General features: G+C 45.6%; 1 protein-coding gene across 1 annotated transcript in view; it reads right to left on the bottom strand.

The window, feature by feature from the left end:
• LOC141074017 (uncharacterized) overlaps nucleotides 1-23326 on the bottom strand; it is a 236598-nt gene extending 213272 nt beyond the window's left edge. Inside the window, 4 exon segments of the mRNA XM_073561532.1 lie at nucleotides 21052-21149; nucleotides 21233-21356; nucleotides 21431-21610; nucleotides 21740-23326. Of these exon segments, the coding sequence (XP_073417633.1) occupies nucleotides 21052-21149; nucleotides 21233-21356; nucleotides 21431-21610; nucleotides 21740-21817 (480 nt within the window). The 5' untranslated portion in view covers nucleotides 21818-23326.
• Between the last annotated feature and the right edge of the window lie 231 nt (nucleotides 23327-23557).

The raw sequence follows: 23557 nt of genomic DNA, 5'->3' as shown, positions 1-23557 counted from the left end.
TTCAGGGAAGTATTTGGTAAAATGCAGTCACTTTTGGGGGTTTATGCTGTTCTGGCACCTCAGGGGCTCTGACAATGTGACACGTCACCCACAAACAATTCCAGCAGAATCTGCTCTCCAATACGGCGCTATTTCCCTTTGGAGCTCTGCCATGCGCCCAAACAGTGGTTTACCCCCACATATGGGGTGTCAGCATACTCACGACAAATTACACAACACATTTTTGGGTCCAATTTCTCCTGTTACCCTTTGGAAAAAATTGAGGGCGGAAAGATCATTTTTTGTGGAAAAAATATGATTTTTTAATTTTCACGGCTCTACGTAATTATCTTCTATGAAGCACTTGGGGTTCAAAGTGCCAACACACATCTCCTTGGGGGGGTCTTGTTTCCAAATTAGTGTCACTTGTTGGAGGTTTCCACTGTTTAGGCACATCAGGGGCTCTCCAAATGCAACATGGCAACCGCTAATTATTCCCACATATTTTACATTCAAAAAGTCAAATGTCGCGCTTTCTCTTCCGTGCCCTGCCGTGTGCCCAAACAGTAGATTTCCCCCACATATGGGGTATTGGCATGCTCAGGAGAATTTGCAAAACAAAACGTATAGTCCATTTACTCCTGTTACCCTTGCAAAAGTGAAAACATTAGGTGTAAAGGAACATTTTTGGTATAGAAAAGTAAATGTTTATTTTTTCCTTCCAAATTGCATTCATTCCTGTGAAGCACTTGAAGGGTTAATAACCTTCTTGAATGTGGTTTTGAGCACCTTGAGGGGTGCTGTTTTTAGAATGGTGTAACTTTTGTGTATTTTCTGTCATATTGACCCCCCAAACTCACTTCAAATGTGAAGTGGTCCCTAAAAAATGGTTTTGTAAATTTTGTTGTAAAAATGAGACATCGCTTGTCAAATTTTAACCCTTATAACTTGCTAATGAAAAAAATTTGTTTCCAAAATTGTGCTGATGTAAAGTGTGGGAAATATGATTTATTAACTATTTTGTGCAAAATATTCAAAATTTTTGACAAATTTTCTTTTTTAACAAATAAACGCAAATCATATCAAATAAATGGTACCACTATCATAAAGTACAATATGTCACAACAAAACATTCTCAGAATCACCAGGATTCGTTGAAGCGTTTTAGAATTATGACCTCATAAAGTGACACTGGTCAGAGTTGAAAAAATTGGTCACAAAAGCAAAAACAGGCTCTGGCGTGAAAGGGTTAATATTTTGTTGCACAACATTTTGATGCAATCACTACAATCAAAAGATTCCTGTAACGGTCAATGAGACTTACGTAGTGTGCTCTGATTACATATTTATCTATATTGGCTTATGACAGGTTGCTGATCCCTCACTGACCTGCCCCCATTTTTACGTAATGCATATAATAGCATTGATATTATTGTTGATAATGCCTGTAACGATAATGTAAAATATGACGTAAGATTTCCCTGATTTTCACATTTTCTGGAACATTCAAGACTCTTCTATTCACATACTGAACTCTGCTATGCCAGTTGTGAGGGCTTGACACCCCCTGTTTTTTTCCTGTCATGCCTGCATCTTCACTCACAGCTTTTAACCTGAGACTACAGCTCACTCGCTCCTTCCTGTTCCCCCTCCCCATTAAGGAATGCTAATTAGCCAAGAATGTTCTTTGTATAAGCCCATGTGTTGTATATATATATGTGGGAAATATCAAAGAGGCCATAACTCGGACCCAATCAGTGATAGAAATATGAAATTACATATTTGGCATGTTCTTCGATGGGACTATTTAGCCTGTGTTTTTCCAAATTATAGCTTCAGCAGAATCCGAGAAGTGGATTCCTGCGCAACCAGGGCAGCCCGATGCTTTGTGTTTCATTTTGAATGAACGCCAGCGACAAGCTGAATAAGATGATACTATGTGCGTTTCTATACGAGGTACCCTCTGCAAGATATGATTATTATAGTTTTCTTAGCCAGATTGTAACTCTGAAAGCAGGGGGAGGACCAACACAAGCCAGACCCTTTACTGATGTCACAAACCCAGGGGTATAAGTCACTTTAAGTCAGGACAGCTCATTCTAGCCTGGGAAACTGCTGCATCCAGACCCCTCAATGCATGGTGATGTCTGGCTTCTCCCACCAGCATGGTTCTGCCTGAAATGATCTAAGTAAAGGCCCCTTTACATTTAGCGATGCACCAGCGATCCCGACCAGCGATATAACCCGGTCAGGATCGCTGGTGCATCGCTAAATGATTGCTAGTGAGCTTCCACACAGGAAGATCTCACAGCGATGCAGCAGGGATCTAGCGGTTGTTACTTACCTTTCACACGCAGCCCAGCAGGAAGCAGATGACGAGAAATGGAGCTACGCGATTAGCGATGGACAGCGGGGGAGCCGGTCGGAGGTAAGTATCACACATAGCGATATCGCTGCTGCGTCACCAAATCGGTGATGCTTTAGCGATATTGTTAGCGATATTGCTATGTGTAAAACCCCCTTAACATGTGAATGCCTCTTTTCTTGTTAATCCTCTTTTTTTTATTTGTAATTGCTTTGTACATAATTTAATTGTCTCATATTGTAAAATCTTTTTATATCTTCTGTAAACACTGCCTATCTTTTGGGAGTAAAAATATAAAATTACTAGTTCCGTATCTCCTTGCTCTATCACAAATTCATACGTGCCTGAAGTTGATTACGCTACTAATTTGGGTTGTCTTCGTACCCCTTTATTAATTTAAATATTGATAGAGAAATCACAAGCTGGTGGTAGCGAAGTGTGCTCTGGCCTAGGTTGGCTAGCTGGCAGTGACGAAAGGGATTTTATAAGCTGATTGTCTAGCTGCGGCCAGAGCCTTTATAATTCCCTTGCTGCAGTGGGCCTAATAGCCAGTGCACAACAAGTAGCCCGTCTGGCAACTAATTATCCTAGGTGCAGTTCCCTGATTGACCTGAGGGTAAAGGGGGCGCCGGAGAGTTGCAATTTCCAAAGCGGAACTGGAAAGTGGGATATACACAATTCCCAGCAGTTTGTAACTCATTGTTGGCAGCGGTGGGATGACTAAAATAAGCCCCCATGCAGTAAATTGATAGGTCAAGACTATCTTGCTGTTTTTCATCACATTATGGCAGTGGTGGGATAACTAAGATAAGCCCCCCGGCCCATGTAATAGCCGTGTGCTTGCCAAAGGTCATACAACCCCTTTTCCTGACATTTGGTGGCAGAGCGGTAGGATCATAGAGCACTAATGATCTGGATTAAGCAATCATCCCTCTCACTAAAACTTGCATGGTTCTTCCGAGGACCCTGCAGCAACAGTTTGGAGAACGAACTCAGTGTTTACTAGTCCTGAGACAATTGTGTGTACTTGTGATTACCCCCTCCCTTCTCTTTGTTTTTCTATCCTATCTCTTCCTTTATTTTGCAAACATGGATACGTGGAGAGAATCTTATTATAAGCGGCTGAACAAGGATGCCCTTGCGGCCCTGTGCACATCAAACCAGCTTGACGCCGCCGACAAAAGCAGAGAAGTTGATTGCGGCGCTGGTGCAATGGGAAGAGAGCCAGGACCATTCCCAAGGCCCAGTGGACACAGAAGGCAGCGCCCATGCCGATGGTGCAGCTTCAGCGGTCTAGCTGGTGCTGGCCAGCCTTACCTGTAGCCAGGGAGCCATGGACCGCTATCCGGAACTGGCCCTACAACACTGCCCCGCTGAAGATATGGACAGACGTCAGCTGCTGATCCAGCAAGCGCTGGAGAGAGCGTCAAGCTGAGAGAGCTGAGTGCCAAGCAGAGCCTGAAAGAGCTGAGCGCCAAAGCCCAGTGAGACAACGAACTGGAGGTTCTTAGGCAGGGGGGAATCCTCTCCACAGCCTGGAGCCGCAAGCCCAACAGCGCTCAGAGTCCTAAACCCCGGCAAGAGCATTTTCCTGTGATGGAAAAGGACGGGGACTTGGACAGTTTTCTGTGGGCCTTTGAGAAAGCCTGTAGACAGTACCAGCTGCCTATGGAACAATGGGACCAGGCACTTGGCCCCAGGGCTAAAAGGCAAAGCTCTGGAGGCGTTTGCTTTTCTCCCGCCAGAAGAAGATGACCACTATGGTGCCATCAAGCAGGACCTGATCGCCAAATACTGGCTAGCCCCTGAGGTATACCGAAAGAAGTTCCGGAACCTCCAACATGGCCCATACGACAGTTATATTGATGTGGTGCAAGGACTCAGGACCCACTTTGACCAGTGGATCCACGGACTGTCAGTGAACACCTTTGAGCTGCTGAAAGACCTTATGATCTAAGACCAGTTCTTACATCTTTGCCCAGCTGAGGTCCGACAGTTCATACTGGACCAAGAGCCAACGGATGCGAACAAAGCAGCGCAGATTGCCGACACCTATGAGGCCAACCGGAAACCAGAGACACGGAAGCCAGTCACTGCCAGCTGGAGAGGGGGTAAGCCTGCAACCAACCCCAGTGCCCCGGCCAGCCGACACACCGGAGGCCCTGTCCCATTTGCCAATGCCAGACCCACATCAGACCCTCGCCAGTGTTTTCTCTGCAAACGGACTGGACATCTCAGTGCCACCTGTCCGGAGATGCAGAAGAACCCCCCAGTCAAGGCGTCTGGGCCCAACGCCTCTGTTCTTTTGGTGGGTGGTGTGGTTGGAAAGGTCGATGACAACGTGCAGCACATCTGTGTGGGGGCCCGCCTCGATAGAAGCCTCAAGGACACCATGGCCGAACGAACCCTCATCCAACCCGGACTGGCGACCAGTGAAGAGATGATTGATGGGAAAACCCTAAACGTCACCGGGATTGGGGGCGTCAGCTGCCCCTTGCCAATGGCCCGGGTTTTCATTGATTGCGGTGCTGGGAGCTGGGTGAGGGAAGTGGGGGTGTCCGAAAGCCTGCCCACTGATGTTTTATTGGGGAATGATTTGGGGAGAATGGTTGCATATTACTTCCCTGACACCCCTCCCCAATCTGATAATAAGGGTAACATTGACCCTGATGATGGTCGGAAACTGAATGGGTTACCTGACAATGCTTTATATAGTAATGATGCATTTGATAACCATTCTTTCCCTAGGAATGATGCTGATAGTGATGTAAATGTGCCAACTGAACCTGATAACCATTTTTCTGAGAAGGTTGATGTGTCTACAGGTACAGGAGTGCTCAGTCACGTTGCTCTGCGGAGTGAGACGGCTGAGGAAACCCTAGCAGGAGCAAGTGTCGATGCTACAGGAAATGGGGAGGTGCATGGGAACCGTGAGGAAGGTGATGCCATGCCACTGGCCAGTGCCACCGAGGAAGGTAACTGGCCCATAAGTAGCACTGCCCCTGAAATGTTGGGGGTGGATGGGGAGGTAGAAATCCCCTTGGAGACAGCCTACGTAGCTGCTGTCACCCGCAGTCAAAGTGCCTGGAATGCAGGTAGCACCCTGCATTCTGGACCCTCCTCCGCTACAGTAGTGACTGAACTAGAGGTGGACCCACAGCAGGTCCCAGAGGGTCCCAGTGAAGAGGGGACCCCACTTCTGTCTGCCTCCAGCCAGGAGTTTCAGGTTGCTCAGCGGTCAGATGCGAGCCTGGAGAAATTGAGACACCTCGCCGAGACACCCACCTCCGCAACTGATAAGGAAAGGGTGTTCTGGGAACGAGGAAGGTTGTACCGGGAGACAGTACCCGGAGAATCCCAAAAGGAGTGGCTGAGGGAAAGACAGCTGGTCATTCCCTATTGATTTAGGGCTGAGTTGTTACGGATTGCCCATGAGATTCCACTTGCTGGACACTTGGGGATCAGCAAAACTAAGGACCGGCTGTCTCAACACTTCTATTGGCCCAAGATGGGGACAGACATGTCCGAATCATGCCACTCCTGTATCATCTGTCAAAAAATGGGGAAGGCAGGGCTTGCCCCTAAGGCTCTCCTGATCTCTTTGCCGGTGATAGAGGAGCCTTTCCAGAGAATCGCAGTGGACATTGTGGCCTGCTGGCAGTCCCCAGCAGCTCTGGAAAGCAATGCATTCTTACCATGGTAGACTACGCTACGTGGTACCCAGAGGCAGTAGCTCTGTCCTCAACCAGGGCGAATAAGGTGGCGGATGCACTGGTGACCATCTTTTCAATGGTAGGATTTCCCAGGGAGATGCTTACCGATCAAGGGACCCAATTCATGTCTCACCTAATGGAGGCTCTCTGTAAGAAAATGCAGGTGACGCAGATGGTATCGAGTGCGTATCACCCACAGACCAATGGTTTGTGTGAACGCTTCAACGGTACCCTCAAACAGATGCTCCGCTTGCTGGTTGAGACCCAAGGGCGCGACTGGGAGCGGTACCTCCCACACCTGCTATTCACTTACAGAGAAGTTCTGCAGGCCTCGATGGGGTCCTCCCCCTTCGAGCTCCTCTACGGCAGGCCAGTCTGGGGTCCCCTTAGGTTGGTAAAAGAATCCTGGGAAGATGAGCTAAACCCCACTGAAGTGTCCATCATGGATTATGTCATGCGCTTCCGTGACAAGATTAAGATAATCCTTTAATCGTCCCACCATGGGGAAATTCAGAGCATTACAGCAGCAAGGCAGGAACAAGTACAGATACAGATGCATAAAGGCATTACATTGACAGTAGGTAGGTACATATACGAAGAAAAAAAAAAAAAAAAATTTAACCGGACTGTCACAACTTTGGATCTATCAGTTCTCTGTTTGGGTCGTTCTCCGTTTTGGACAGTGCTGGTTATACAGCCTAACTGCAGCAGGAAGGAAGGACTTTCGATAGCGCTCCCTCTCACATTTAGGATGAAGTAGCCGGTCACTGACAGTACTGCACATCTTTGTCACGGTCTCATGCATGGGATGGGAATCATTCTGCACCATGTAGCTCACCTTGGCCAGTATCCTCCTGTCGCCTACTTCCTGAACTGGGTCAAGGGGGCATCCCAGGACAGAGCTGGCCCTTCTAATCAGTTTGTCCAGCCTATTCCTGTCCCTGGTTGATATGCCACTACCCCAGCACGCCACACCAAAGAAGATGACTGATGCCACAACAGAGTTGAAGAATGATGCAAGGAGTGCCCCTCTAACTCCGAAGGCTCTCAGCCTTCTGAGCAGATAAAGCCTGCTTTGGCCCTTCCTGTACACTGCATCCAAGTGATGGGCCCAGTCAAGCTTATTATTGAGGATCACACCAAGGTACTTATAGGTGTCGACTATCTCAATGTCATTTCCCTGAATGTTCACCACTACTGGTGGATTTTTGCCCTTGCGAAAGTCCACCACCAATTCCTTGGTCTTCCCGGAATTAATCCTAAGGTGGTTCCTCTGACACCACTCCACAAAAGCTTGGTCAGTATCTCTGTACTCTCTTTCAACTCCTCCTGTGATGAGGCCTACTATTGCAGAGTCATCAGAATACTTCTGCAAGTAGCAGCTAGATGAGTGGCACCTAAAATCCGCAGTGTACAGTGTGAAGAGAAAAGGGGCAAGAACTGTACCTTGAGGTGCCCCTGTATTGCAGATCACTGTATCTGACACACTGTCCCGAACCTTTACAAACTGAGGTCGGTTCGTGAGGTAGTTAAGGATCCAGGTGGAGAGTTGGAGGTCCACGCCAACAAGGCCCAGCTTGTCTCTCAGTAGACCTGGCTGTATGGTGTTAAAAGCACTAGAGAAATCGAAGAACATTATTCTCACAGTGTTCCCAGGTTTCTCCAGGTGAGAGAGAGTCCTATCTAGAAGGTGGATAATGGCATCATCCACACCAATGCCCGGCCTGTAGGCAAACTGGAGAGGGTCCATATCAGAGCTCACTAGAGGACAGAGACGTGTGAGAACCAATCTCTCTAGTACCTTCATCAGGTGTGATGTCAATGCTACAGGTCTATAGTCATTAAGGTCTTTCGGATAAGGTTTCTTCGGAACTGGTACCACACACGATAATTTCCACAGTTGTGGTACTATACCCATTCTCAGGCTCATATTGAACAGATATGTAATGATCTCACTCAGCTGGTGCCCACAGGTTTTGATTAGCCTTGCACTGATGCCGTCAGGACCTGAAGCCTTCAAAACTTTGATCTTATTCAGTTCTTTTGCAACCTGGGTACTTGTGAAGAATCATAGAATCATAGAATCGTAGAGTTGGAAGGGACCTCCTGGGCCATCTGGTCCAACCCCCTGCTCAAAGCAGGATTCGCTAAATCATCCCAGTCAGATGCCTGTCCAGCCTCTGTTTCAAGACTTCCATTGAAGGAGAACTCACCACTTCTCGTGGCAGCCTGTTCCACTCATTGATCACTCTAACTGTCAAAAAGTTTTTTCTAATATCTAATCTGTGTCTCCTCCCATTCAGCTTCATCCCATTGCTTCTAGTCTTTCCTTGTGCAAATGAGAATAAAGTTGTTCCTTCTACAATGTGACAGCCCTTTAGATATTTGTAGACAGCTATTAAGTCTCCTCTCAGTCTTCTCTTTTGCAAACTAAACATTCCCAAATCCTGCAACCTTTCCTCATAAGACAGGGTTTGCAGACCGGTCACCATTCTGGTCGCTCTTTTCTGAACTTGCTCCAGTTTGTTGATGTCTTTTTTAACCCCTTCACCCCCAAGGGTGGTTTGCACGTTCATGACCGGGCCAATTCTTACAATTCTGACCACTGTACCTTTATGAGGTCATAACTCTGGAACGCTTCCATGGATCCCGGTGATTCTGACAATGTTTTCTCGTGACATATTGTACTTCATGTTAGTGGTAAAATTTCATTCAAATAACTTGCGTTTATTTGTGAAAAAAATGGAAATTTGGCAAAAATTTTGAAAATTTCGCAATTTTCCAACTTTGAATTTTTATGCCCTTAAATCACAGAGATACGGCACACAAAAACCTTGATAAGTAACATTTGCCACATGTTTACTTTACATCAGCACAATTTTGGAACCAAAAATTTTTTTTGTTAGGAAGTTATAAGGGTTAAAAGTTGACCAGCGATTTCTCATTTTTACAACACCATTTTATTTTTAGGACCACATCACATTTGAAGCCACTTTGAGGGGTCTATATGATAAAAAATACCCAAAAGTGACACCATTCTAAAAACTGAACCCCTTAAGGTGCTCAAAACCACATTCAAGAAGTTTATTAACCCATTAGGTGCGTCACAGGAATTTTTTTGAATATTTAAAAAGAAATGAACATCTAACTTTTTTTCATAAAAAAAATACTTCAGGTTCAATTTTTTTTATTTTACCAAGGGTAACAGGAGAAATTGGACTGCAAAAGTTATTGTGCAATTTGTCCTGAGTACGCTGATACCTGATTTGTGGGGGGGAAACGACTGTTTCGGTGCATGGCAGAGCTCAGAATGGAAGGAGCGCCGTTTGACTTTTTCAATGCAAAATTGGCTGGAATTCAGATCGGACGCCATGTCACGTTTGGAGAGTCCCTGATGTACCTAAACAGTGGAAACCCCCTACAAGTGACCCCATTTTGGAAACTAGACCCCCCAAGGAACTTATCTAGATATGTGGTGAGAACTTTGAACCCACAAGGGCTTTACAGAAGTTTATAACGTACAGCGGTACAATTAAAAAATCATATTTTTTCCACAAAAATGATCTTTTCACCCCAATTTTTATTTTCCCAAGGGTAACAGGACCCTAAAAGTTATTGTGCAATTTGTCCTGAGTACGCTGATACCCCACATGTGGGGGTAAACCACTATTTGGGCGCATGGCAGAGCTCGGAAGGGAAGCAGTGCCATTTGACGTTTTTGGCTGGAATTGAGATCGGACACCATGTCGCGTTTGGAAAACCCCTGATGTACCAAAACAGTGGAAACCCCCCACAAATGACACCATTTTGGAAACTAGACCCCCTAAGGAACTTATCTAGATGTGTGGTGAGAACTTTGAACCCCCATGGGCTTCACAGAAGTTTATAACATAAAGCCATACAATTAAAAAATCATATTTTTTCCACAAAAATGATCTTTTCACCCTCAATTCTTATTTTTCCAAGGGTAACAGGACCCTAAAAGTTATTGTGCAATTTGTCCTGAGTACGCTGATACCCCACATGTGGGGGTAAACCACTATTTGGGCGCATGGCAGAGCTCGGAAGGGAAGCAGCGCCATTTGACGTTTTTGGCTGGAATTGAGATCGGACACCATGTCGCGTTTGGAAAACCCCTGATGTACCAAAACAGTGGAAATCCCCCACAAATGACACCATTTTGGAAACTAGACCCCCTAAGGAACTTATCTAGATGTGTGGCGAGAACTTTGAACCCCCATGGGCTTCACAGAAGTTTATAACATAAAGCCATACAATTAAAAAATCATATTTTTTCCACAAAAATGATCTTTTCACCCTCAATTCTTATTTTTCCAAGGGTAACAGGACCGTAAAAGTTATTGTGCAATTTGTTCTTACGCTGATACCCCACATGTGGGGGTAAACCACTATTTGGGCGCATGGCAGAGCTCGGAAGGGAAGCAGCGCCATTTGACGTTTTTGGCTGGAATTGAGATCGGACACCATGTCGCGTTTGGAAAACTCCTGATGTACCAAAACAGTGGAAACCCCCCACAAATGACACTATTTTGGAAACTAGACCCCCTAAGGAACTTATCTAGATGTGTGGTGAGCACTTTGACCCCCCCCAGTGCTTCACAGAAGTTTATAATGCCTGGGCGTGAAAATAAATAATTCGTATTTTTTTCCACAAACATGATCTTTTAGTCACCATTTTTTTATTTTCCCAAGGGTACCAGGAGAAATTGGACCCCAAAAGTTGTTGTCCAATTTGTCCTGAGTATGCTGATACCCCATATGTGGGAGAAAACTACTGTATGGGCACACGTCGGGGCTCGGAAGGGAAGTAGTGACGTTTTGGAATGCAGACTTTGATGGAATGGTCTGCGGGTGTCATGTTGCCTTTGGAGAGCCCCTAATGTACCTAAACAGTGGAAACCCCCCACAAATGACCCCATTTTGAAAACTAGACCCACTAAGGAACTTATCTAGATGTGAGGTGAGCACTTTGAACCCCCAAGGGCTTCACTGAAGTTTATAATGCCAGGGCATGAAAATAAAAAAATCGTATTTTTTCCAGAAACATGATCAATTAGTCCCCAATTTTTTCATTTTCCCAAGGGTAACAGGAGAAATTGGACCCCCAAAAGTTGTTGTCCAATTTGGCCTGAGTACGCTGACACCCCATATGTGGGAGAAAACTACTGTTTGGACACACGTCGGGGCTCGGAAGGGAAGCAGTGACGTTTTGGAATGCAGACTTTGATGGAATGGTCTGCGGGTGTCATGTGCGTTTGGAGAGCCCCTGATGTACCTAAACTATTGAAACTCCCCACAAGTGACCCCATTTTGGACACTAGACCCCCCTTCGGAACTTATCTAGATGTGTGGTGAGCACTTTGAACCCCCAAGTGTTTCACAGAAGTTTATAACACTCGGATGTGAAAATAAAAAAATCATTTTTTTCCACAAAAATGATATTTTTGCCCCCAACTTTTTATTTTCCTAAGGGTAACAGGAGAAATTGGACCCCCAAAATTGTTTTGCAATTTGTCCTGAGTAGGCTGATACCCTACATGTGGGGGTAAAACACTGTTTGGGCGCATGGCAGAGCTTGGAAGGGAAGGAGCACCATTTGACTTTTTCAACTCAGAATTGGCTGGAATTGAGATCAGACGCCATGTTGCATTTGGAGAGCCCCTGATGTGCCCAAACAGTGGAAACCCCCAATTATAACTCCAACCCTAACCCCAACACACCCCTAACCCTAATCTGAGCCCTAACCCTAGCCCTAACCCTAGCCCTAACCCTAACCCTAGCCCTAGCCCTAAGGCTGTGTGCACACGCTGCAGATTTTGCTGCGGTTCCGCAGCGGTTTTGGCTGCTGCGGACCCGCAGCAGTTTCTGCTGCGGTGTACAGTACCATGATTCCCTATGGGAATCAAAAACCGCAGTGCAGACGGTGCGGAATTTTCCGCGCGGATTATCTGCGGTTTTCAATCCGCAGAAAGAATTGACATGTCAATTCTTTCTGCGGATTCTCCTGCGGTTTGCCATCTCCTCTATTGAGATGAAAAACCGCAGGACAAAACCGCAGAGCAATCCGCAGGTAAAACCGCAGGTCTTTTGACCTGCGGTTTCACCTGCGGATTTTACAAAATCCGCGCGGATGAATCCGCACCTAATCCGCAGCGTGTGCACACAGCCTTACCCTAACGGGAAAATGGAGATAAATACTTTTTTTTTTAGTTTTATTATTTTTCCCTAACTAAGGGGGTGATAACGGGGGGTTTGACTTACTATTTATGGCGGTTTTTATGTTTGGCGGCTGTCACACGCTAAAAGACGCTTTTTATTGTAAAATAGTTTTTGCATCACCACATTTTGAGAGCTATAATTTTTCCGTATTTTGACCCACTGAGTCATGTGAGGTCTTATTTTTTGTGGGACGAGTTGACGTTTTTATTGGTACCATTTTCGGGCATGTGACATTTTTTGATCGCTTTTTATTCCTATTTTTGGGACGCAGAATGAACAAAAACCAGCGTTTCATGAATTTCTTTTGGGGGGGTGCGTTTACACCGTTCCGCGTGCGGTAAAATTGATAAAGCGGTTTTATTCTTCGGGTCAGTACGGTTACAGCGATACCTCATTTAGGTCGTTTTTTTATGTTTTTGTCGGTTTTATGCAATGAAAACTATTTTATATAAAAAATAATTATTTTTGCATCGCTTTATTCTGTGAGCTATAACTTTTTTATTTTTTCGCTGATGATGCTGTGTGGCGGCTCATTTTTTGCGGGACAAGATGACGTTTTCAGCGGTACCATGGATATTTATATGCGTCTTTTTGGTCGCGCGTTATTACACTTTTTGTTTGGCGGTATGATAATAAATCATTATTTTTTGCTTCGTTTTTTATTTTTATTTTTTAAGAGGTTCGCTAAAAGGGTTAACTAATGGGACAGTTTTATAGGGCGGGTCATTACGGACGCGGCGATACCTAATATGTGTACTTTAATTGTTTTTTTTTTATTATTTCCAAAAAATGGATTTATTGAGGGAATATTTTTTTTTTTTTTTCTAATTTATTTGGCGATTTTTTTAAATTTATTTTTACATTTTTTTTTAATTTTTTTTTTACTTTATTACATAGTCCCAGGTGGGACATCACTGTCCTGTGACAGATCACTGATCTGTCACATCACAGATCACTGTGACAGATAAGCAATCTGTCACAGGCATTGAAGAAGACTTCCTCTTGCCTGCGCTTTGCAGGCACTGAGGAAGCCAGCTTCCTCAGGTCCCCGAAGGCCCCCGTCGCCATCTTGGATTCGGGGGCCTGGAGGATAGGAGCCCCCCGCAGCAGCGCTGCACATTGCGCTGCCGTGGGGGGCTCAGGGAAGCACGGAGGGAGCCCCCTCCCTGCCGATGCTTCCCTTTAACTCCCGGTACACCGCGATCATGTTTGATCGCGGTGTGCAAGGGGTTAACGTGTCGGGGGCGGTCCGTGACCACCCCTGACACATAGTGCCGGGTGTCAGCTGTGATAATCAGCTGACACCCGGCCGCGATCAGCGGCGCTCACCACGTGGGCGCCGCTGATCGCGGTAGACGTACTATCCCGTCCACGGTCATACGGGCCCGGGTACCGTGGACGGGATAGTACGTCGCATGTCAGGAAGGGGTTAAAATGTGGTGCCCAAAACTGGACACAATATTCCAGATGAGGTCTGACCAAAGAGGAGTAGAGGGAAATAATGACTTCACGTGATCTAGACTGTATGCTTCTGTTAATACATCCTAGAATTGCATTTGCCTTTTTTGCTGCTGCATCACACTGTTGACTCATATTCAGTCTGTAATCTATTAGTATACCCAAGTCTTTTTCACATGTGCTGTCACTTAGCCCTATGCCTCCCATTCTATATATGCTTTTTTCATTTTTATTGCCCAGATGTAGTACTTTGCATTTCTCCCTGTTAAAAACCATTCTGTTAGTTGCTGCCCACTTCTCCAGTTTATTTAAATCTTTTTGAATCCTCTCTCTCTCTCTTCTCTAGTATTAGCTATCCCTCCTAGCTTTGTGTCATCAGCAAATTTGATCAGTTTACCCTCAATTCCTTCATCTAAATCATTGATAAAGATGTTGAACAATACAGGGCCCAGGACAGAGCCCTGTGGTACCCCACTTGAGACATTCCTCCAACTGGATGTGCAGCCATTTACGACCACTCTTTGGGTCCGATCACTAAGCCAGTTATGAATCCACCTAACAGTTGCCTTGTCTATTCCATACTTAGTCATTTTTTCAATAAGGATTGTATGAGAGACTTTGTCAAATGCTTTGCTGAAGTCAAGATATACTATATCTACAGCATTTCCTTGATCCACCCAATCAGTGATACCGTCATAGAAGGAAATTAAGTTAGTCTGACATGACTTATTAGTTACAAACCCATGCTGACTCTGTTTAATCACTTCATTCTTATCCAGGTATTGACATACATGTTGTTTAATAATTTGTTCAAAGATCTTTCCTGGTATAGAAGTCAGACTCACTGGCCTATAGTTACCTGGGTCCACCTTCTTCCCCTTTTTGAAGATAGGAACAACATTTGCTCTTCTCCAGTCTTCTGGCACTTCTCCTTTTCTCCAAGAATTTTCAAAGATTATGGAGAGGGGTTCAAAAATTTCTTCTGCTATCTCCTTCAGTACTCTGGGGTGTAATTCATCTGGACCTGGAGACTTGAATTCATTTAGGTTAGCTAAGTGTTTCCTCACTATCTTTCTGTTTATAGATATCCTGGATTCTTCTATTCCCTTAATAGGACAGTGAATAACAGTTGATGTTACATTTCCTTTCTGAGAGAAAACAGATGCAAAATAGGAATTTAAAAGTTCAGCCTTCTCAACATCCTGTCTTACCATGTCATCATTTTCATCCTGTAAAAATCCTATAGCATCTTTGACTTTTCTTTTACTTTTGACATATCCCCAAAATCCTTTATTATTGCTTTTGACATCTCTTGCAAGCCTCAATTCATTTTCAGCTTTAGATAATCTGATTTGTGCCCTGCAGGTTCTGCAGACAGCATTATATTCTTCTTTAGATATGCCTCCCTCTTTCCATTTTATAAACATTTTTTTCTTCCTTTTTAGCATGTGCTTAAGTTCTGTGTTCATCCATCCTGGCTTCCTTAAATGCTTCCTATTCTTCCCTCTTTTCGGAATTGTTAACAACTGTGCTTTGAGAATTTCATTTTTCAAGATTTCCCATCCTTCCTGGACATTTTTGTCTTTAAGGATATCCAGCCATTGGATCCCTCCAATTCTCTTTCTGAATCCCTTAAAATCTGCCTTTCTGAAATCTAACCTTGATGTCTGAGTCTTCACTGGTCTTCCACCTCTAGTTATCCAAAATTCTAAAATAGCATGGTCGCTACTTCCTAGGGTCCCAGCCACTTTTACCTCCTCAACCATTTCCTCCCTGTTTATAAGGATTAGATCCAAGGTAGCAGTTCCCCTTGTTTTCTCCCTTACCTTTTGGAAGATAAAGTTGTCAGCAAGAGAGGATAAGAATCTCCTTGACCTGTTAGTTTTGCCTGAGAGAGATTCCCAACAAATGTCTGGATAGTTGAAATCTCCCATGACAACTATGTCATATTTTTTGGAGAACTTGGCCATTTGATGCATAAAGAGTTCACCCATAACTTCAGCTTGCACAGGCGGCCTGTAGTAAATGCCTACAATGGTGTCCTTTCCATTGTTCTGTCCTTGTATTCTTACCCAAACAGTTTCCACAGAACTCCCAGTCTCTGAAGCTTCAATCTCTGTGCAGATATACGCGTTTCTAACATACAATGCGACACCCCCTCCTCGTTTATAAAGTCTGTTTCTTGCAAATAAGTTGTATCCTTCTAGTCTTGTATTCCAATCATGTGTATTGTCCCACCAAGTTTCAGTGATTCCAATTACATCATATTTCTTTTCCTGTGTTAATAGTTCCAATTCTCCTTGTTTGTTGCCCATGCTTTCTGCATTAGTATAGAAACATTTTAGTTTGTGATTGGTTTCTCTTTCTCCAATATATTTATTAACTAGATTCTTTCGTCTTTGTTCTTCCTTTCCACTTCTAATAGCAGAGTTCTCAATAGCATTTGTCAGGTGTATGGCTTTTTCTGGTCTTTTGCTTCCCTTCCCATGTTGTTCTAGTTTAAAGCTCTCCTTACATATGGGGGCATATTTAGTGGAGCATCATATTGGGGCATATTCAGTGGAGCATCTTATGGAGGCAGCATATGGGGGCATATTCAGTGGAGCATCTTATGGAGGCAGCATATGGGGGCATATTCAGTGGAGCATCTTATGGAGGCAGCATATGGGGGCATATTCAGTGGAGCATCTTATGGAGGCAGCATATGAGGGCATATTCAGTGTAGCATCTTATGGGGGCAGCATATGAGGGCATATCCAGTGGAGCATCTTATGGGGCAGCATATAAGGGCATATTCAGTGAAGCATCTTATGGAGGCAGCATATGGGGGCATATTCAGTGGAGCATCTTATGGGGGCATATTCAGTGGAGCATCTTATGGAGGCAGCATATGGGGGCATATTCAGTGGAGCATCTTATGGAGGCAGCATATGAGGGCATATTCAGTGTAGCATCTTATGGGGGCAGCATATGAGGGCATATCCAGTGAAGTATCTTATGGGGCAGCATATAAGGGCATATTCAGTGAAGCATCTTATGGAGGCAGCATATGGGGGCATATTCAGTGGAGCATCTTATGGGGGCATATTCAGTGGAGCATAGTATGGGGGCATATTCAGTGGAGCATCTTATGGAGGCGGCATAAGGGGGCATATTCAGTGGAGCATCTTAAGGGGACAGCATATGGAAACATTCGATGGAGCATCTTATGGGGGCAGCATATGGGGATATATTCAATGGAGCATCTTATGGGGCCTATTCTATGGAGCATTTTATGAGGCAGCATATGGAGCATAATCTATGGAATGTCTTATGGGGCCATAACCTTTATGGAGCAGCATATGGGGCATATTATTCTATGGAGCATCTTATGGGGCCATTATTAACCTCTGTGCAGCATTATATGGGGTGCATTTTGTATGGAGCATCTTATGGGGCCATCATGAACTGTATGGAGCATTATATGGGGCTCCTGATTCAATATGGATATTCAAAAACATTCAACCTACTGATGTCTCAATTAATTTTACTTTTATTGGTATCTATTTTTATAGTGGTTTGAAAAAACCACTATATTGTAATCCGAACGCTGCTAACTTATTCTTCTTCTTATTATTATTATTAAGTTGATTTCCGCAATTAATACAGTACGAACCGCTACACGCACAGACTACGTTGAGGTGTCGTTTCGAAGCCAGCGTCCACGAGAGGTGTGCTAAGTATTTTTCGTGTCGATCGGATTTGTAGTTTTTGCGCAATTTGCATTTGAAAATTTTTTTTCCCGTCATTGGAATGCACTGTCTCCAATGCTTTTCAATGGGAAATGGCAAAACGTGCCCTGAGGCGATTGAAATGGCAGTTAAGCTCATTGATATGCGCAGGCAGACCAAGTTACTATGCCAACGCCTACGAATGTCACATGACGCCCCAAGGACAGAGCTTCTGCCACATAATATCAGCTCTTAAAGCGAAACCCACAGCACTAATGCAAATCTAGCTTCATCACATGACACATGCCCCTGAGAGAGAATGTACGCCAAAGTTGATTTAGAAGAAGCCCAGCGAGCCAAACTAGCTCTTAAAGGGCCAACGCGCCAAAGTGATTGTTAAAGGGCCGGTGCACCGAAATGAGTCTTAAAGGGCCGACACGCCAAATCGAAAGCTGAGCGACCCCAGGCTCCAAATCGGAGGCTGCGCCACCCCGGCCTCCAAATCGGAGGCCGAGCCACCCCGGCCTCCAAATCGGAGGCCGAGCCACCCCGGCCTCCAGATCGGAGGCTGATTGACCCCTGCCACAAAATCAGACCCTGAGGGGCCCCAACAAAATCGGACCCTGAGGGGCCTCGGCCACAAAATCGGACCCTGATGGGCCCCAGCCACAAAATCGGACCCTGAGGGGCCCCGGCCACAAAATCGGACCCTGAGGGGCCCCAACCACAAAATCGGACCCTGAGGGGCCCCAACCACAAAATCAGACCCTGAGGGGTCCCAACCACAAAATCGGACCCTGGGGGCCCTGGACACAAAATCAGACCCTGTAGGTCCCCGGCCAGAAAATCGGACCCTGAGGGGCCCAACCCACAAAATCGGACCCTGAGGGGCCCCGGCCAGAACATCGGACCCTGAGGGGCCCCGCCCACCAAATTGGACCCTGAGGGGCCCCGCCCACCAAATTGGACCCTGAGGGGCCCCGCCCACCAAATCAGACCCTGAGAGGACCCGCCCGCCAAATCGGACCCTGAGGGGCCCCGCCCACCAAATTGGACCCTGAGGGGCCCCGCCCACCAAATCGGACCCTGAGGGGACCCGCCCGCCAAATCGGACCCTGAGGGGCCCCAACCACAAAATCAGACCCTGAGAGGTCCCAACCACAAAATCGGACCCTGAGGGGCCCCGGACACAAAATCGGACCCTGTGGGGCCCCGGCCACAAAATCGGACCCTCAGGGGCCCAAACCACAAAATCGGACCCTGAGGGGCCCAACCCACAAAAACGGACCCTGAGGGGCCCCAACCACAAAATCGGACCCTGAGGGGCCCCACTCACAATATCGGACCCTGAGGGGCAACACCCACAAAATCTGACCCTGAGGGGCTACACTCACAAAATCGGACCCTGAGGGGCCACAACCCACAAAATAGGAGCCTGAGGGATCCCGGCCAACAATTCAAGCCCTGAGGAGCCCAGGCCAAGGAATCAGATCCTGAGGAGCCCCACCCACCAAATCAGACCCTGAGGCCAAAGTGGCCCCTGAGAGGCACTCACAGTTAAACCGGATCCTGAGTTGAAAGTCTTGCAGGAGCAGCAGGCAAGTCTCTCTTAAAGGGGCAGCCGGGTACGATTTCAAACCACTATCTGTACTTCCTTCAGGAAATACACATCTAGTTATTTTTGAAATTTACCAGTAGCTGCTGCATTTTCCACCCTAGGCTTATACTTGAGTCAATAAGTTTTCCAAGTTTTTGTGTCAAAATTAAGGGGGGGTAGGCTTATACTCGGGTCGGCTTATACTCGAGTATATACGGGTAATCCTCCAATGTCAGCTGGACATGGTATGGGGATAGTTTATAGTTCAGTTAGTAAAGGCATCATACTTCTTGCTGTTAACTAGTTAATGCTTTCTTGACCACCACACTGCAGTGTCAAAAGAGGAAGACAGAGAGACAGGCAGCAACATCATATCAGAGAGCTCGTGACCTCAAAACACAAAATCCTCAGATCCTAATATTGTGACATAATATTAAGAATAATATCTATTCATTGATATTGCGCTATTAAATCCACTGACGGATCTGCTGTGAATGGCGAAACTCGCTGATGTGAAAGTAGCCCAAGTCACTGCCGACAGTGTCTGCATTAGTCATACTCGCCAATGGGGGGGGCAGCAAGAAAAGTGCCTAGGGCAGCACAAACTCTAAATACGGCCCTGCTTGCAGGCGTGAATAAATGTATATTACAGCCATCAGCCACGCACAGCTTAGAGATATATCATGGCACAGGTGGAATGTTTGCCCTGTAGATTATCACAATCCTCCTTGAAGTTAGTTGGTTTTAATACAAATTGAAAAGTCAGGATAAAGGGAAACTCTGCTGTTATTATACAGAAATTCACACTCGGCCTCACTGCACATTTACTGTTGTCCATCATAAAAGGGAAGTTTGGCCAGAAAGACTGGACCTGGTCTTGTAGGGACCATGAGACATTCAGCAGCACAGAAGGGAGAGAAGATTCATCCGATAAGATCTCAGGGATCTAGGAAGCCAACAGCATCATTACCCTCCGCTTTCTGTTACAGGCCCATCATAATACCTTTCTTCAAGTGATTTTCTAACTTGTCAGCACATTCTACGTACGCTGTCATTTGGCTTTATAGTTACAGATCTGGGCAGGTAACGGTCAGCGTCTTCTAATGTGAAGGAGACAATGGCTAATGAAATCAGTTATTAACCCTTATATAAGTCAGTTCTGATATGGTGTACCAAGATGGCGTCTGTGTCTTCAGACACCTTGGAAGGAATCCTTGGAATGAAGAAGCTAAGATACTGGATACCATATATGGAAGTGAAGTTGAAATGGACCTATCATAGACTGACACTGGCTACTCAGGAGATTGTGTGACACCCATTTCCTGTCTCTCTGTCTTGAGAATAAACTTCAGTTGTGTGCAAGCCTTTACTGAGAAAGGGGTAGACATCTAACTCTGTGTTCAGTGTGACTCTTTAAGAGTGCACTCGGCCTATATTGGATCAGGTGCAAGCAATCATATAGATCTCTCTTTAAGGGATCACCCTCACACTAATACCAGGGGGTAGGTGGATCCTCCAGGTTGTAAGTTCTATAGAAAAGGTCAAAGTCATTTGAACAGTTTTGGTGGAGGAGAATGTTGTGGTCAAGAGGCAAAATGGTGATCATGGTAATATGGCCGGACTACACCACCGATAAGGCAGCCACAGCCAGTGACTGAGAAGAATCTGTGACTTCTCTGCATTCAGTGGTTACTACTCACCTGGGTAGTCATATGTGGGAATCTCCTCTTTACACCGCTCATCATCTCTCACATATGTCTCTGTAGTATTAATATGGGTCAGATCTTCACCCTGAAACAAATATTGTAAAAGTCACCGACAGATGGAGAAGTCCCATCTATGATCAGCTCTAGTCCTGCCATCTCCACCGTTCTCATTACACAAGTATAAAACATATAATACTGGTGGATAAAACAAGACTGAGCACAAGACCTTCACAGCCGTCTACACATCATAGGGAAGATCTCCTGACACCTTCTCTCCATCTACCTGATGATCCTGAGGAACATTGGGATCTTCTTGGTTACAGTCCTGTGGAAGAAGAGGACGGGGACATCTCTCTGGTGTTGTCCTCTTACTGGATAGATCTGGAGGAAACACATACAGGGACTGAATTCATTCTCTACATACAGATAATTATAGGCCGTATGTATTTAGTCCTGTCTATTACCTTGTGATGTGAGGGGTTTGGGAACCTCCATTATGATGGTCTTGTACAGATCTCTGTGTCCTTCTAAATACTCCCACTCCTCCATGGAGAAATAGACAGTGACATCCTGACACCTTATAGGAACCTGACACATACAATGATACCGTCATCCCCCCGATCCCTTCATAGTGTTACTGTATAATGTCCCAGCAGTGTCACCTCTCCAGTCAGCAGCTCAATCATCTTGTAGATGAGTTCTAGGATCTTCTGGTCATTGATGTCTACATGGATCAGGGGGTGAGGTAGAGGCCCTGTGATTGGGCTCAGGGGTCTTCTCCATCCCTCAGACATAGGGTCCTGACAGTGATCACCAGAGGTCTTCTTCACCACTGTGTAATCCTGGTAATGGAGAGACACAGTAATAAATCTCACTACAGACATTTCCAGAGTCCTCACCTCTCCAGTTCTGTCCATCTGTTATTCCCACAGATAAGAATGATGTAATGTGACGTCATCAGAATCTCTCACCTCTCCAGTGAGACTGAAGAGGATCTCTAGGGTGAGGTGTAATATCCTCTCCACCATCTTGTCTCTGTCCATATCCATCCTTGATGGGTAAATCAGGAAAATTTTCTTTTGTAGAAGATCTTCCCTGAGAGGATCCGATAATGTAGAGACCTGAATGAGAAGATGATGAGCCGATGTAACATCATATGAATCCTGTGTAATAATACAATTACTGGAGATAATAAGGGAAACATATGAGATTTATTATTTTACAGTGCTTAGTTTTGTTCCCTGACGTCCCCCCAGTTCCATCACCCTCATTCCCTTCTTTTGAGGTCCATACCATCAGGCTCTTCTGTCCCCTCTCCCTCAGAGTAGCGGTCATATACCGGCCCCCAGGCTCACCCACCCACTTCCTTGACCACTTTTCAGCCTGGCTGCCGCACTTCATGTCCTCAGAAATACCAACTCTTATTCTGGGAGGCTTCAACATCCCCATTAACAGCCCTACTTCCACATCTGCATCCCAGCTTCTATCACTAACCACCTCTCTTGGCCTCTCACAGCTCTCAACCTCTGAGACACAGAAAGACGGTAACACCCTTGACCAGGTCTGTGTCCGGCTTTGCTCAATCTCCTACCTAAATAACTCACCACTTCCCCTCTCTGACCACAACATTCTCTCCTTCACGCTCACAAATCCTCGCCCACCCCAGCACACTCCTACCTATCACACATTCAGAAATCTACAAGCCATTAACCCTCAGACACTTTTAGACTCCCTACAATCTTCCGTCCCCAATCTCCTCTTTTTCCTGTAATGATCTGGCTGTTCATCACTACAACACACTCTTACAACCACCCTTAAACAGGTAGCGCCCCTCACCCTCAGAACCTCCAAACACAGAGTAAAACAGCCCTGGCTCACATCGCAAACTCAATTTCTCCAGCGATGCTCTAGGAGTGCTGAACGCCGATGGAGAAAAACCCGCACAGCAGAAGACTTCATCCACTTCAAATTTATGTTAAGAACCTACAACTCTGCCCTTCACCTCGCCAAACAGACCTACTTCACCACCCTGATCTCCTCACTAGCCAACAACCCCAAGAAACTTTTTGACACTTTTCACTCCCTCCTCAGGCCAAAAGCACAAGCTCCTATCTCAGACATTTGTGCAAATGACCTGGCCTCCCATTTTATAGAGAAAATAGATAATATCCGTCAGGACATCCGCTCCCAACCACCAAGTGCTGTGACTCCCATCCCTAATTGCATTTCCCCTGGCTCACTTTCCATATTTGATCCCATCACAGAAGAAGAAGTCTCCAGACTCCTATCTTCTTCTCGCCCAACTACATGCACTACCGACCCCATTCCCTCACAACTCCTCCAGTCTCTTTCTCCAGTCATCACAACTCACTTAACTACAATCTTTAATCTCTCCCTCTCCTCAGGCATTTTCCCATCCTCCTTCAAACACTATCATTACTCCATTATTAAAGAAACCTGCTCTCGACCCATCCTAGTCTACTGCAGCCTTACCCGTTACCTCTCCTCTCACTCCCTCCTAGACCCTTCACAGTCTGGCTTCCGACCCCTACATTCGACTGAAACTGCACTTATCAAAGTGACCAATGACTTTCTGACAGCAAAATGTAACGGTGAACACTCTCTGCTCATTCTTCTCGACCTTTCTGCAGCTTTCGACACTGTTGACCACCGTTTCCTACTCCATAGGCTCCAGTCACTAGGCATTAAGGACATCGCTCTCTCCTGGTTCTCTTCCTATCTCTCTGACCGCTCCTTCAGTGTTTTGTTTGCTGGCTCCACGTTATCTC

The sequence above is a fragment of the Dendrobates tinctorius genome, unplaced genomic scaffold, assembly GCF_039654945.1.
Source record: "Dendrobates tinctorius isolate UK_male_01 unplaced genomic scaffold, ASM3965494v1 ptg000322l, whole genome shotgun sequence".
NCBI lineage: Eukaryota > Metazoa > Chordata > Amphibia > Anura > Dendrobatidae > Dendrobates > Dendrobates tinctorius.
Note: the sequence above shows the minus strand (reverse complement) of the source record. Positions and strands in the feature narration are given on the sequence as shown.